This window comes from Triticum aestivum, chromosome 2A, assembly GCF_018294505.1.
Source record: "Triticum aestivum cultivar Chinese Spring chromosome 2A, IWGSC CS RefSeq v2.1, whole genome shotgun sequence".
Taxonomy (NCBI): Eukaryota; Viridiplantae; Streptophyta; class Magnoliopsida; order Poales; family Poaceae; genus Triticum; species Triticum aestivum.
In genome coordinates, this window is record NC_057797.1 from 304525666 (window position 1) to 304541342 (window position 15677).

At 44.4% G+C, this 15677-nt stretch overlaps 1 protein-coding gene across 12 annotated transcripts; it reads right to left on the minus strand.

The window, feature by feature from the left end:
- Positions 1–2587: 2587 nt before the first annotated feature.
- LOC123188570 (uncharacterized) lies at positions 2588–8238 on the minus strand. Of its 12 annotated transcripts, none has more exons than XR_006494829.1 (8): positions 7619–8201; positions 7343–7401; positions 7192–7253; positions 6948–7078; positions 6740–6779; positions 6482–6626; positions 4547–5476; positions 2588–4232 (listed from the first exon to the last, which is right to left on the minus strand). XR_006494829.1 is itself a non-coding variant. In XM_044600732.1 (5 exons), the coding sequence occupies exons 1-4, from the start codon at positions 7891–7893 to the stop codon at positions 7074–7076; spliced, it is 327 nt and encodes a 108-aa protein (XP_044456667.1). In that variant the 5' UTR covers positions 7894–8238; the 3' UTR covers positions 6740–6779; positions 6948–7073. The 12 variants fall into 12 exon arrangements, 6 of the variants coding, with proteins under 6 accessions (XP_044456667.1, XP_044456669.1, XP_044456664.1 ...); XR_006494827.1 differs by having other exon boundaries at positions 7364–7401; positions 7619–8200; XR_006494828.1 differs by having other exon boundaries at positions 6948–7058; positions 7619–8200.
- Between the last annotated feature and the right edge of the window lie 7439 nt (positions 8239–15677).

A 15677-nucleotide genomic window follows, 5' to 3' on the forward strand; every position in this document is an offset into this window, starting at 1 on the left:
GCATATGGGGGAGTTCTCTAAGTGGTTTCGTTAACAATCACTCTACCTATTTTTCAGGACCCACGTGCAGCTCTCCCTTAGTTAAGGCATAGTAACTAGCCTCCTGCTTATTGCATTACTTGTATAAATGCACTTTAACACACCAATGAAATTATAATAAGAACATTTTATGGCCCTAGCTTCTCACTTGTTCTTCTTTTTCTTCCTTTTTGTCTTTTCTTTTCTGGTAAACCCTATCAGGTAGCACCCGCACACTTTGGTACGTTTGATGTTTGCCAGGGGCTTCATAGCACCCCACACTACGGCAACAAAAGTCCAAACACTTTTTATAGTATAGTTTGGCACCCCGAATTTAGCATTATATGCATTGGCTCTGAATCATGTCTTTGGTCAATAGTTGGGTTGCCCGGCTCTTGTGCTTGCTACCTTATGTTCCGCTATATCGGCTAAGGTTGTAAAAGGAGAACTATTGCGATTGTGCCTTGGTTTATCCAAAGGAGCACCTCAGTAGAGAAAGCCAAAAACTGACTGTCATGATGCAGGGAGACCCGGTCAGCTGTTCGAAGGTTGTAAATCGTTGGAGATTTCTTCCGCATTACGCGAAGGATCGGTACTTCCCGATCAGACGCTTATAGCACTCTAATTCGGATACTAGGGGTTGCGCCCATGTTTTTATTGTTTAACTCCTATGGCTAAGTGAGGGTTTTAAAGACGCATAGTCTGGTTGTCTGGTTCGTTGCGCTAAACAACTCCTTCAAGTACCATATAATTGGATCAAGATTGTTTAGATTCCACCCCGAACACCTCCGTACTACCTACGTGGGGGCAGAAGCCGACGACTGGTTAACCCTCAGATTTCATACAACACGGCGGCACAGGAGGTAAAATTTAAAAACATAACAAGCATTATATCATAAACCCACTTTGCTCTATCATACAAAGTAGCAGGAACTTAAATACATTCATTCAAAGATAACATCATGTGAACACTGCGTTGCTACAATGCGAGACCCCTCCAAGACATCTGCAAAACAGCGCTCAGGTGTGCGGTGCTCCTTGCCCTCCGGCGGCCCCTTGGTCAGCTCGACGACGTCCCTCTTCGCCCACCACATTTTGCAGCGGGCGAAGGCCATGCGCGCACCTTCAATGCAGGCCGATCGCTTGACGACGTCCAGCCGAGGACAGGCGTCCACCAGCCGCTTCACGAGTCCGAATTAGCTGTCGGGCATAGCTTCAGCTGGCCACAGCTGGATTATTAAATCCTTCATGTCCAGTTTTGCCACCCTATGCAGCTCCACCAGCTATTTCAGCTGATCGGTGAAGGGCACGAGATGCTCTAGCGCAAGATATTGCGACCAGAACAATTTCTCCGTGGAGCTCCCTTCTTTGGCTCGAAAGAACTCCGCGGCGTCGGACACACTGCACGGTAGATCTGCGAAGGCTCATGGACTCCGAATCCAGGTTAGTAAGGAATACTTCTTCTTTATATACTAGTTGACCCGTTGCGCCAAATGGCGCAGAGACCTGCTGAAGACATGCTGTCGATAAAAATAGTTTCATGCTGCAAGAACCTTCAACTAGATCATGCTATTTTTTAAACATGTTTATTACGTTGTTAAATAATAGTCTGGGAAAAGGGAAACTTTGCATAATATGAATATGTTCAGTTTGAAAATATGACCACTATGATGAGAGAGTAAAGTTGGCATGGTTGTATTTTTTTAGCAAGTTTGAAAACATGGTTATCATGATGAAAAACCTGACTGTGCATCTTTTTCCTGCAAAAAAAAGGAAAAAGATAAGAAACCTAAGAAAAAAAACATGTCTTTGTTGTGCATATACGGAGATATAGGGATCAGGAGGTATTATGATAGTCCATACCAGAAAAAAAGAAGGAAAAAGATAAGAAACCTAAGGAAAAAACATGTCTTTGTTGTGCACATACAGAGATATAGGGATCAGGAGATATTAGGATAGCTCATATGTTATTTAGCCCAGCCCACACAGAGCGATGCATGTGGACCGAGTTGAATATGAAGCAGCAGGGGACGGATCCAGCGGAGAATGTCTATCCCCTTCCTTTCTCGGTTTCTCAGCTGGGTAACAGAGGCGTTTCCTCAGCCGCGGACCAGTGCGATTTCTTATCTATTGTGCAAAATGGTGCAAAGACCTGCTAAAGCCATGTTGTGGATGAAAATAGTTTCTTTTGCAAGGACATATTCAGTACTCGTTGTAGAAAGCCCATATATTAAACCATACTCTTTTAAAAATGTCTATCACATTGTGAAATCCAAGTTTGAAAAAAGAGTGTATAACTGTTGCACCAAAAAATTATATTTCTATAACACTGCCCATCGCGCTAAATGGCACCGAGTCCCATTTAAAACCATGTACTTGCTAAAAATATTTGAATTTTTCAATAACTGTGTTTGAACAAATACATACAGTAAGAACTTAGTAAAAGTTTAATTGATTGTCTGTTTAAGCTCACATAAAATGCAAGATGGCAACAACAGAGCACAATTGTATCATGTGCACCAGCAGCCAAAATTAGTTAGCTAATAAACTGTCTGAAGGGAACCAACCATTTCAGAGTAGTTTATTCCACATCTCATTCTCCTCGAAAATGAGCCCAAGTGGCCATCAACGAAAATACAATTGTTTTGATACATCAATGGTAAGAGAAATGAATAACCACCAAAGAAACAAAACGTTCAAATTAGTTTTTTCTAACCATGGAGGAGAGTTGCATGTGAACTTTATAAAAGAAGGCCAACATCAAGGAACATCATGTTGACATACTCATCCTGCTCTCCGTTCTTGTCATCAGTCCCGGCAATCAGCTCCTGACTTACACCTTAAGCAACAACCACGACAATGCCCCTTCTTCTTTATCCTTGCATATATAGGAACTCAATCAGGTCAAGAAAAAAAGATATGAATCAACTCTCAAGATCAAGTGAGATGGGTGCCTTCCCTGTCTACTACCGCCAGGCTCAACACCAACTCCACATATCAAGCACATGTTGCCTTTCCACAACATGACAACACTCTTCAAAGCAACAAACAAAAAGATTGGGCCTACACCGATGCCTCATTACCTGAGAAGAATAAAAGAGGGAGCTCACCTTGATGAGTTGGAATCAGACGCACTCGTTGTAGCTCGACCAATTGTAATAAAAACTAAAGATATGAGCACAGAAATTTCTATCGCAATTGCAAACTATTAAAGATGCCTTCAAGGGCGAAAAGAAAAAATGCATACAAACATGAATTGCCCAAAACAATTCTAAAATGCCAGACCACCATCATACAGGGCATATTTTCAGTATATCTTAACATTTCATAGATATGATAATTTATCGTATTTATGGAGAAAAAACCCAACCAGCAGTTCATCCAGAAAAAATGTGCTTGCCATAAGAGTGCTCCATAAAGAAGTAAAATATTATCTTATCAGACAAACAATTGAATATCTCTGGACCAAATATATGCTGGTGTAAAACAAAAACACATCAGGAGAAGCAATTACGATACAATGACCATATAAAGACACATTTTGAAGTATTTAACATCTGGTTGGGTAAGTAGCATAACTCAATGTTTTTGGATAAGTAAGGGACAGTCAGCCAACAGGCTACAGTATCGATAAATGCATAGAAGGACATAAAATATCTTACACTTTGAGCCGCATCCCCAAATCTTGTAGATAAGTGCAATACGATTTCCGAAGGTAACTCTCTTTCTTTAAATCAATGCCATCCCTCTTAGACGGAGAATTCTCTTCTATTTCCTTTCTACTGAAATACCATGAAGCACTAAGTTTGCCGGCTTCCTTATTCTCGCTCTTTGTAATTCCGTAGGGGCTATTTTCTACAATTTCTATAAGTTCTACTAACTCGTCACCAACTTCCTGAAGATTATTCCAAAACCCCAAAGCGAAGAGTTTTTTTACTGGAAATATGAGATAACTGAATGAAATACAAATATAGACTATCCTAGGTGGCAAAGTGTTTGGCATGTCATCATGTAATGCTAGATGGCGCAACCCATTTATTTTAACTGGGTTATTTGCATATCAAGGCGTTTTATGTACAGCTATAGGTTTTATATATCATTAAGTAGCACCGGGCACAACATACCTTAAACGCAGCAACAGCCGATCAACAGCAGGAACAAACCACACAGATACATGTTATTTCCTTGATCACAGTAGCTAACCTTCACATCACCTGCAAGAAAACCATTAAAATATGGGTCCAGAAATCAAACGGGTGGACGGCCTAAAGAAAGAAAAATACGCATGTAACTTTGCACAAGATATTGAATGAAAGATATGATAACATCAACCTACAAATACGGCTATGTATGGATTAACAACACTAACCACTATATGTTTGAGTGAAAAAACAAAACTGCAGTAATAAGATAAAAAAATGTTCTCAAGGTCACATCAACGCATATTTTAACCAACAAAGATCAACAAGAACCCGTATAGGAGAGCTACCTAGGCATGTCTCTGAAGCTGGTTGTATCTATAGCATACCTTTGGCAAGAAATTACTTGAGGACACATGTCGCTGCTAACTCTGTCTTCCAGACCATTTTCACATCCTTGGAGCCCCATTCTCATACCATTACCCATCTCGACGGTAATTGGTGTATGACACGACCACAAAAACCTAAATCAACATCACCTAGAAGAATCATTTTTAGAACAAGTAGGAAAAGAAGCACAAAGTGATCATCACCACCTTGGCCCTTGGGGAACCAATTTTAACATTATTACCTTTCATTGACATGTTTGAAACAACAACTAACCTGCATGCGCCTAGTAAATCTCAAAATAGAGGAAGGATACAACACATGATAGAAGTGAACCCAAATGGTCAAATACTTCAGATTCTGACACACAAGGGAGAATTCCCAGCCTGCATCTTACTCAATTGCAAGCTAAAATCAATAGGGAAAGTAACAGAATATGGGACAAGTGTGACCTGAAAAACAAAATCCCATATATGTTCCTCTAAATCCTGTATCATAGAACCATATACTGTCCTAAATCAAGTAACGGAATTATAATCTACCCAACAAATTTATAGGGAAAGTATAACCACTATAAGCATTCAAACTAATCATTACATGGTAAATAAAGACTACACAGAACTAAAAGAAAGACAAAAATATAAGTAAAAATATATTCTGATCTCTGTTAGCTTTTGTTACCTCTATCGAGCACCTAATACAGAATCTGCATGATAAATAGGACACACCCTAGCATACTGAATATAACAATCGTTTGTCGATACATGTCACTATAAAGACAAATAAGCTGCAACACTTGTAACTTCTTCTGTGCCTCTCAAACTCAAACCCTTTGTAGGAAACATACATCTTCCCTAGAACTTGTGGTTACTGGAATCGAAATGCCTGAAGGAATCGCTGTTGCTACCAAGCACCAGTCCCACGCCTGGTCTCTGCACGAGACAAAACCCATGAGCAACCGTTCAAACTATAACATCATGAAAGGAAAGTGGTGCATCAGGTAACACCAACATTTCCTTCTTTTCACATATGGTAGGGACCTTAGTATGTTTACAGCAACCAAGCCAGAAGCTTGCACTGGCTAGCTCTATGTATCCCTGTGTTATTGAGATCAACACGGTTGTTTTAAATAGCACAACAAAAGTCATTCTAGCATGAAATTGAAAATAATAAATGTCCTATAAATGAGAACGCTACGCTTATTATTTCACATACAGGTGCTAAAAAAGTTGTTCTAAGACACATGAGCAAACCAAATGTTTATAAGTTGATAAGTAGCAGCTACAGTGGCCAGGAACATTTAAATATAGTACCATATGAAGGGACGACACATGAATACATCAGCTGCGGCTGTGTTCTTCATAAGCAATGCACACATCAATAATGTACGAACCTAGGTCTAAAAAAATCACAGCGAAGAACCAATTTTATTTCAAAAAACGCATTACAAATAACCATCACAAACAATTAACTTCAGAGCATCTTCTAAAAAAGCATAGAAATATCCATCTCCATCGCTCATCTATTTAGATTGACCATGCTGAATACAAACCTTTTTCCAGTAGTTGGTAACGATGCATTTACCTATATATTGGCCAAAAGACCAATAATATATATCCATGACGACATAAATCCGGTGCTGGAGAAATTATTTATTTCATAGCATAAAAATTCAATCGGAACCATTTAAATAGTAGGGCTATATACTAATATGAAAATGGATCCCACCTATGGATGTCATCTGATGCCAAGAATGAGAGGAAACTAACTAAGCCTGAATGCCACCCATATTGAAAATATCCATACTATGATTGGGAGGCCAATTGAACATTATACATCACATAATGTACTATGTATGTACATTAAATTCTTTGCCAACTGTATACATTTTGTTTAGACAGTACCCTCAAGTCTCGACCAATACAATAATACATTACCTCTGCTCATTTTTCATAAAATGCCATGCCCATTGGCTTGTTCTTGTCGCTTGAAAATGCCATGCCCATTGGCTTGTTCTTGTCGCTTGCTTATAATCATCCTTTCTATGGTGCTCACTTTCGTTTTGCTCCTGCTTCTTTTTTGCTTTTACGAAAAAGAGGGGAGAAGTCAAAGAAGGAAAGGTGTCTACACGCGCCGATGAATCAGGGCCGAAGGGAGGAGGCGGCATGGGGAGAGAAAGAACGAGTGAATCTCACCTTGGTGTGTTGCCGTCGGATGTGCTCGCCGTCGCTCGACCTGTGCGCAGAATCAGAACAAAGGTGAATCTATTATGAACTCAAGGACACCAAAGTGTGACAAAATAAAGGGGAAGCACCAATCCTCCACAAGAAATGGTGCCGATAGGTAGAACATATTCCTTTTCATGTACTGTGGTGGAAGAGTTGCAGAAGAAATCAGGCTCACCTATCTTGGAAGGGTCTGACTGCTCCAGGACATCAAGCCACAATAACTCCAACCACTCATAACCAAAACAATATGCCCTGTCATCAGATTCAGACTTCTAGTCACCGGAAACTGTATGGGCCAAAATTAATCTTCAGAGAACATAGGAAATACTAAATAAGCAAAAGGATAATCCCTGGAAATGCAATACATGTTGCAAAACAGCAAGATCATCTGTAAAAATATGAAAAAATACACATCTTACCCTTCTGCTTGCACTCCTCGACGGCCTGCTCCTTCTCCCTGTCATTGGCCGCCTCCCCTCTCCTGCAGCCACACCCCAGATCCAGAACATTAAAATGATTAGCAGACGAAGTACCATGATAGCACCCACATAAACGATAATACACGTGTACCTAGGAAATAGAGCAGCTAACCTTAACGAGAAGAAAAGAGATGCAACAGATCGTAGAACCTGCAAAACAAATGGGAACGATCTGGTCAGAGCACAACCATGGTATAGTACATAGAAGCAAAAGAACACTGCACAAAAAAGAAGTTAGATTCTGGCACAAGAGAGGGATTTCATCGCCTCCAGCTTGGGCTTGCCTGCAGGCTATCTTACATTGTGTCGGACTCAAAGGCAAGGTGAGGAGGCAGGGGAGGGGGAGCAAAAGGGATGGGAGGAGGACCTGCGAGGGCGACGACGTCGTCCTTGCCTGCCTTGTAGGATAGGACGCTTCTGGAAACGCATGATTGCACTCACCGGCGCTTCCTGTCGCCCAGCCGACGAGTCTTCCCCAACCTCTGACCCCGCCCACATCCGCCGCTCCTTCAACCCATGCTGCTTCCGCCCGCAGCCGCCATGCCCTTCATGGCCTGCGGCCCTGCCCTCTCTTCCTCGGCCAGCTCTCATGGCTTCCATGGCGTCGTCGATCTGGGATGTCTGATGCATCATGGTCGTCATCGCGCCGTCCTCCTCGATCTATGGCGGCAACGAAGTGGAGACGAGCGGCACAAGAGGGGTCGCGTGGGGCGAGGAGGAGGAAGATAGGGAGAAGAGGAGGCGGCCGCCACAGGAGGAAGAGTGAGAAGAGAAGGGATGGTGGAGGAGGAGGAGGAGGAGGAGGCGGAGCCTGGGCACGCTCGGGGTGGAGCACGGGAGGATGGAGGCAGCCGTGGGATTGGGGAAAGGGGTCTAGGGTTCCACGACCCACTGGAAGCACGCCGCGCGCGAGGAGAGGATTGGCCAAAATCCTTTCGCACCTGCGCGACGTTTCACCCAGTCGATAGATGCCAGAAATGAGCCCACCAGTCAAAACTTACCAACAGGTGAATATTAGATTTATCAAAGGTAAAGATCTGACGCCCAGGCTCAGAATGAGGACGATCCGACGGTCGCGAATGCATGACATGAGGGATCACCGTGGAAGCGAGTTGGCTAGTTTCTGTTTTGTTTTAAATTTGCTTTACATACTAAACGCCTTACCTGCGGCAATCTTCCTGGCCTGTTGGATCTCCTGAAGGGCACCCTGGGCTTCAACCTAGACCGCTTCCGTGCTTGGAGGAGCCTTGGAGAGTTCGGTCTCTCGAGCCAAAACTTCGCCCTCAAGGGTCTCATACTTCTTCACCGCATCCTAGAGCTCTTGCTGGACCTCGTTCAGCCGGGCCTTCAGCTTCTTGCGAGCGGCCTGCTCCTTGACAACTTTCCCCTCGTCTTCGGCCAGGGCCTCTTTCAGGGCCGCGACCTCGGTCATCACCCCTACACATATAATGACACTATGGTCAGTATACATCATTTACTCTTTCCAAATATATAGTGAGCTATTGCATACCTTGCTGGTCTTCCAGCTGCTTCCTCGCCTGGACAAGCTCTTCTTCGGCCCACTCCAGTTTCTGCTTTAGTCCGGAGACTTTGGCATTATGAGAAGTTGCGGCCAGCGGCGACGCCTGCTTATTCACATCAAACATACTTGGTTAGTTTCCTGCGAAATTTAATTGATCCTCTGTTCAGTTTTTCTTTCCGAACACAGGACAGTGTCTGAGGGGCTATTGTCTATGTGGAGATTTTCTCGGCTAAATGCCGCTTACCTCAAAACAGTCAGCATGCCACTTCAGGCTTCGGTCAATCCACTCTTGACGTACTGAACCTTCTCAATCATCATACCCATTTTAATAGCACGTTGGCACGCAAGGTAAACCATTATAACTCATAGCTAATCAAGAATGGCACAAGAAACTATGATCTCTAGTTGTCATTGCAAACATGTTTATTCATAATAGGCTGAATCGGGAACAATGAACTAATCATATTTACAAAAACAAAAGAGGTCGAGTTCATACCATACTTTCTCATCTCAGTCAGTCCATCATATATCGTCATAATTGCCTTTCACTTGCATGAATGGACGATGTGAATAATAATAATAGTGCACGTGCATTGGACTAAGCTGGAATCTGCAGGCATTCAATAAGAATACAAGTCAATATGGGCTCTTTTGTCAGATAAATAATAATGCATATAAGAGCTACTTCAATAATTTAATTAAGGTCTTCTCCTATCGACCCCTAAAGAAAAGAAAAGAAATAAAACTATTTACGCGGGAAAGCTCCCAACAAGCAAAAGAAGAACATGAAATCTTTTTGGGTTTTATTTTTAATTACTACTACAAGAATGGAAATTAAACTAACTAAAAGCTATAACTATTTTTTTGGTTTTTCTTAAGGTTTATTAAACACACAAGAAAAAAGCATAAAAAGGGAAATAAACTAGCATGGATGATACAATGAAAAAGTATGAGCACCGACCTCTAGCAATGAGTGTGTGAACATAAATGTAATGTCGGTGAAAAATACGTACTCCCCCAAGCTTAGGCTTTTGGCCTAAGTTGGTCTATGGCCACGGCTGGCCTGACGAATATCCATAATAATAGTTGGGGTCGTACTGAGAAGAAGAGGAGGAAGACTCCGCTTGCCACTGGCTGACAACCATCTCCGGATCCCACTGATAATTAGACTGCCGTGGAGGATCAACTTGTGGTTCCGGCTCTGGCTCCACGGCTGGTGCAGGGTTTCGGTAGACGTGAATAGCCTTCAATGGAACAAGGTACGTGCCTACAGATAAATCAAACAAAGAAGGAGTAGGTAGGGTAATAGTCTCAGGATGATGTTTATTAAAGAACAATAGATATTTAAGCTCTCCTTCCCTATGTAACACCCCGGATGTAACTTTCCCTATTTATACTCCAACTCTTGCCGTTTCCGGCGTTAAGTTATTTTATTTCCTCGGGTTCGGGTTTTGTCTCCATGTGTTGTTGTCTTTGTCATGCATCTCATATCATGTCATCATGTGCATTGCATTTGCATACGTGTTCGTCTCATGCATTCGAGCATTTTCCCCGTTGTCCGTTTTGCATTCCGGCGCTTCGTTCTCCTCCGATGGTCATTTTTAGCTTTCTTTCGTGTGTGGGGATTAAACATTTCCGGATTGGACCGAGACTTGCCAAGCGGCCTTGGTTTACTACCGATAGACCGCCTGTCAAGTTTCGTGTCATTTGGACTTCGTTTGGTACTCCAACGGTTAACCGAGGGACCGAAAAGGCCTCGTGTGTGTTGCAGCCCAACACCCCTCCAATTTGGCCCCAAACCCACCAAACTCTGCTCCATGTCCTAGAGCGTTCGATCACGATCGCGTGGCCGAAAACCGCACCTCATTTGGACTCTCCTAGCTTCCCCTATGCCTATATATACACCCCCCCCATTCCAATTCGCGGATCCTCTCCCCCTAACCCTAAAAAAATCACAGATCCGCCGCTCCGGACGTGTCCGGGCGGAGCCGGACAACATCCGCCGCCCCCGCGCCCAGCCAGGACGCGCCACGTGGCGCCCGACGCCCGCCGCCGCCGCGGCCCGCAGGGACCCGAAGCTGGCCCTCCCCGGCCCGCAACGCCGCGCCGCCCGCGCCCTCCTCCTCCCGGCGACGCGCCCGCGTCCACCGCCTCCCCGCCGGCGCGCCGCCGTCCCGCCGCTGCCGCTTCGCCGCCGCCCGCCGTAGCTCGCCGCGCCGCCCGCCATAGCTCGCCGCGCCGCCCGACGTTGCCGCCTGCCGCCCGGTCGCCGCCATCGCCGCCACCGGCCGCGCCGGCCTCTCCGTCGCCCGGATCCGCCCCGGCCGCGGCCTCCCTCCGGCGCCGCCCGTCTTCCTCCGGCCAAGGCGCCATTTACGGTGAGGAGCTATAGTGCAGATCCGGCCGCGCCTCAGGTTGCGTGTCCGGAACCCTAGATCTGATCCGGGGTAGTTTTTTTTACTAAGTCCCAGAATTCTTGTTCCATATGCTCATGTTCGAGATCCCGTAACTTTGCATCCGTAGCTCCAATTTGGGCATATAGTATATCAAAATGTTCGACTCGACGAGTACATCATTTCATTACATTGCATCATTTTCATTTGAGTTCATATTGATGCCCGAAATGCTATTAGAAGAGGGCTTCGTGAGTTAATTGTCAGATCTGCTAGTTCATCTTAGACTTTTGTCATTTTTGCCATGATTGTTGTGTGCATGATATGCCCGTGAGTCATTCATATGTTTTGTTAAGGATTTTGTCTTCTTTCCAGAGGTGCAACCCATGCATTTTTGTGATGTGTGTGGTGACTTGTGCAAGCTTGCAAAGTGAGGCACCCGGTAAATCTGTTTTCAGGGACTTAGTAGTTTTCACTAAGTCTGGGATTATTTAGTTCATGATGCCATATGTTCAGCTTGTTTCCTAGTGATCCGTGAGGATGATCAGTTAAGGAGTTTTGTTAATCATGTTATGCTCTATCCATCCATGTCTTTTTTGCAATTATGGAGCACCCTAGCTTGAGTCAATCGAGCTCTACTTTTGCTTCGTTGTGAATCTGGGCAGATCGTCAACTTGTTTGCGATTTTGCCGATGCTATTGTAGTTGATCCGTGCATGCTATGCCATCGTTCTTGCCATGTCTAGCTAGAATTTTGTGCTTTCTTAATGGATGTATGCTTGCCTTGCCATGACTTGCACCGTAGTGAGTGCATCGAGCTTGTAAACATGCCTTCGTGAGTTATATTTCAGCATGTCTCAGTTTTCACTAAGTCTGAAAACTGATTGTGTTTTAGCTATGTTCGTGTGCCCGTTAGTATATTTTGTGAACCCTTTTGGCCCCAGGTCACTAAGGGACTTTTGTTAAGCTTGTTGAGTAGCTCCATGCCATGTCTTTCTTTGTCATGTTCAGGTCCTGTAGCATGTTGTTTTGATGCTCCGAAGAGGGCTTCACGATCTGAAATTTCAGAAAAGTGTTAATTTCACTAAGTCTGGAATCTGTTTTGCATTTGCATTTTTGCCATGCTTGTTTGAACCTCATAATGGATGAATTGGCCGTGGCTCAGTGCTAGTCTTTTGTTAAGCATCTTGTGGGCATCCCTGCCATGTATTTTGTTGTCATGTTTGGTGGTTGTAGCATGTTCATTTTGTTGCATTTAGATGCCTACTTGCTGTAAATCGCAGACCGGTGTCATTTTTGAAACGCTTGCCATTTCCAAACCGTAACTCCGATTCCGGCGTTCTTTATATCGTTTTCAAGAGATTTCATCTCATCTTTCTAGTCGCACCCTTGGAATTCCAAGTTGAGGCCAGGTTCATGCATTTCCTGTCATATCTTGCATTTTGCATCCCGCGTCGCATCCCGCATAGCATATCATCATTGCATCATATCGCTTGATCCTTGCACGTGGTTGATTGTATCCTTGTTGCTTGTTTGTCTTGTTTGGGTAGAGCCACGAGTTCGCTACCGAGGAGCCCGTTGAGTTTGCTTGTGAGGATCCAGTCAACTCTGACAACTGTGCAGGCAAGATGATCATACCCTCGAAATCACTACTATCTTTGCTATGCTAGTTTGCTCGCTCTTTGCTATGCCAATGCTACAATGACTACCATTTGCTTGTCAGCCTCCCAAATTGCCATGTAAAACCTCTAACCCACCATGTCCTAGCAAACCGTTGATTGGCTATGTTACCGCTTTGCTCATCCCCTCTTATAGCGTTGCTAGTTGCAGGTGAAGATTGGAGGCCGTTCCTTGTTGGAACATTTATTTACTTGTTGGGATATCACTAAATTGCTATGTTGTCTTAATGCATCTATATACTTGGTGAAGGGTGGAAGTCTCGGCCTCTCGCCTAGTGTTTTGTTCCACTCTTGCCGCCCTAGTTTCCGTCATATCGGTGTTATGTTCCCGGATTTTGCGTTCCTTACGTGGTTGGGTTATAATGGGAACCCCTTGATAGTTCGCCTTGATTAAAGCTTTTCCAGCAATGCTCAACATTGGTCTTACCATTTGCCACCTAGCCTTTTCTTTCCCTTGGGTTCTGCAGACTCAAGGGTCATCTTATTTTAACCCCCCCGGGCCAGTGCTCCTCTGAGTGTTGGTCCAAACTAGAGCCCCTTGCAGTGCCACCTCGGGGAAACTCGAGGGCTGGTTTTAGTTGTATGGATTGCTTATCTGAGTGTGCCCTAAGAAAGAGATATGTGCAGCTCCTATCGGGATTTGTCGGCACATTCGGGCGGTGTTGCTGGTCTTGTTTTAACCTGTCGAATTGTCTTGTTGTACCGGGTTACCGAGTCTGATCGGTGTGTCTCGGGTGGAGGTCTATTCCTTCGTTGACCGTGAGAGCTTGTCATGGGCTAAGTTGGGACTCCCCTGCAGGGATTGAACTTTCGAAAGCCGTGCTCGCGGTTATGGGCAGATGGGAATTTGTTAATGTCCGGTTGTAGATAACTTGAACTAAACTTAACTAAAATGTATCAACCACATGTGTTACCGTGATGGCCTCTTCTCGGCGGAGTCCGGGAAGTGGACACGGTGTTGGGTAATGTTTGCGCAGGTTGTTCTCTAGTTTCTCGCTCGTGCTTTGCCTCCTCTTCTCGCTCTCCTTTGCGAATAAGTTAGCCACCATACTTGCTAGTCGCTTGCCGCAGCTCCACTCATATTTTACCTTGCCTTACCCATAAGCTTGAATAGTCTTGATCGCGAGGGTGCGAGATTGCTGAGTCCCTGTGGCTCACAGATTACTATTACACCAGATGCAAGGCCTGATGATTCCGCTCCAGGAGACGCGTATGAGCTCAAGTGGGAGTTCGACGAAGACTCTCAACGATACTATGTTTCCTTTCCCGATGATCAGTAGTGGTGCCCAGTTGGGGGTGATTGGGACTGTGTCGCATGTTGGGTTCTCTTTTATTTTGGCGCCGTAGTCGGGCCATGAGTGTATGGATGTTGTAATGTTAAATTATGTTCTTGATTGACGTGGCGAGTGTAAGCCAACTATGTTCTCCCCTTTATTATTCATATTACATGGGATGTTGTGAAGATTGCCTAACTTGCGGCATATGCCTTCAATGCATTATGTCTCTAAGTCATGCCTCGACACGTGGGAGCTATAGTCGCATCGAGGGTGTTATAAGTTGGTAATCAGAGCCTTCCCCGACCTTAGGAGCCCCATTGCTTGATCGTTTTTAACGGCCGAGTTGTGTCTAGAAAAATGTTTTGAGTCTTTTAGGAATTATATATCGGAGAGCTTAGGAATTCTTTTTACTTCCCAGTCTCCTCATCGCTCTGGTAAGGCATCCTGACGTGGAGTTTTGACTCTTCTCTTCTCAAATTTCACTAAAAAAAAATTAGGATCACGCGGGTATCTTGGAATCGGGCCGATGGTTTTATGATGAGAACATTGTCTTGGTGCCTCCTGTCAGGGGTTTAGTGGAAGTGTCCCGGGGAGTTGAGCTCTGAGGTGTTGTCATCATAATTTTATCGTTGCAATTCTGGAATACCTGAATCTAGTACGCCGACATCGAAAATCTCTTTTATGCAGTTCGTTGGTGAGATAACCTCGACGCCACCCAGTACTGGGGCGGGAGTTCGGGAGTATCGCCATAACTTGTATAACGGATGCTTTTCGAAGGTTGAGGTAGATGGTTTCGGAAGGTTTCTTGGTTATGTGTTGAAGGATGGATACAGCTGGATGTAGGATTTGCTAGTTTGGGTGAGATATTATGCTTCCCCTGTATCCCCAACACCTGATTGCATAACCGGAAAGATTCGAGAGTTTCATAGGTGGGAATTCTAGTAGCTCTAGTTCTTCTTCCACGGATATTGGTTTGAGATTGGGATTTCTTACCGATTATTCGTTCTTGATCCGTACCTTGTTGATTTATTTCTCTACCTTAATTCTACGTGGCTTCTCAATTTATGGATATGTGACCATTTCAAGAGGAATGCATTCGTTCATTTTGTTCGGATGTGAAGACTATATGTTGCAATTTTCATTCCGTTGGATTCAGCTTCAATAATTTGTCTGTCAATGTGCTAATGGTGGCCAACCTCTTCAGGATGGCTCCTCCAACGCGCACGACTCCGAATCCTGATCCGCCACCACCTCCACCTCCTCCAGAGGCATGGCAAGCTGTGATGGCCGCAACCAATGCAAACACACAGCTGATCATGCAAATTCTTCAAGAGCGCAATCAAGGCAGTCAAGGGAATCAAGGCAGCAATCAGAGTCACTTTGCTACACTCAACCAGTTCCTTGCTAACGGGCCAAAGACTTTCAGCAATTGTGTTGAGGCAACCGATGCTGACGATTGGCTTGTGGATCTGTGTAAGCATTTCGAGTGCAGTAACGTCAGGCCTAAGGACTTTGTTAAGTTCGCTTCCTTCCAACTCAAAGATCAAGCTGCAGAA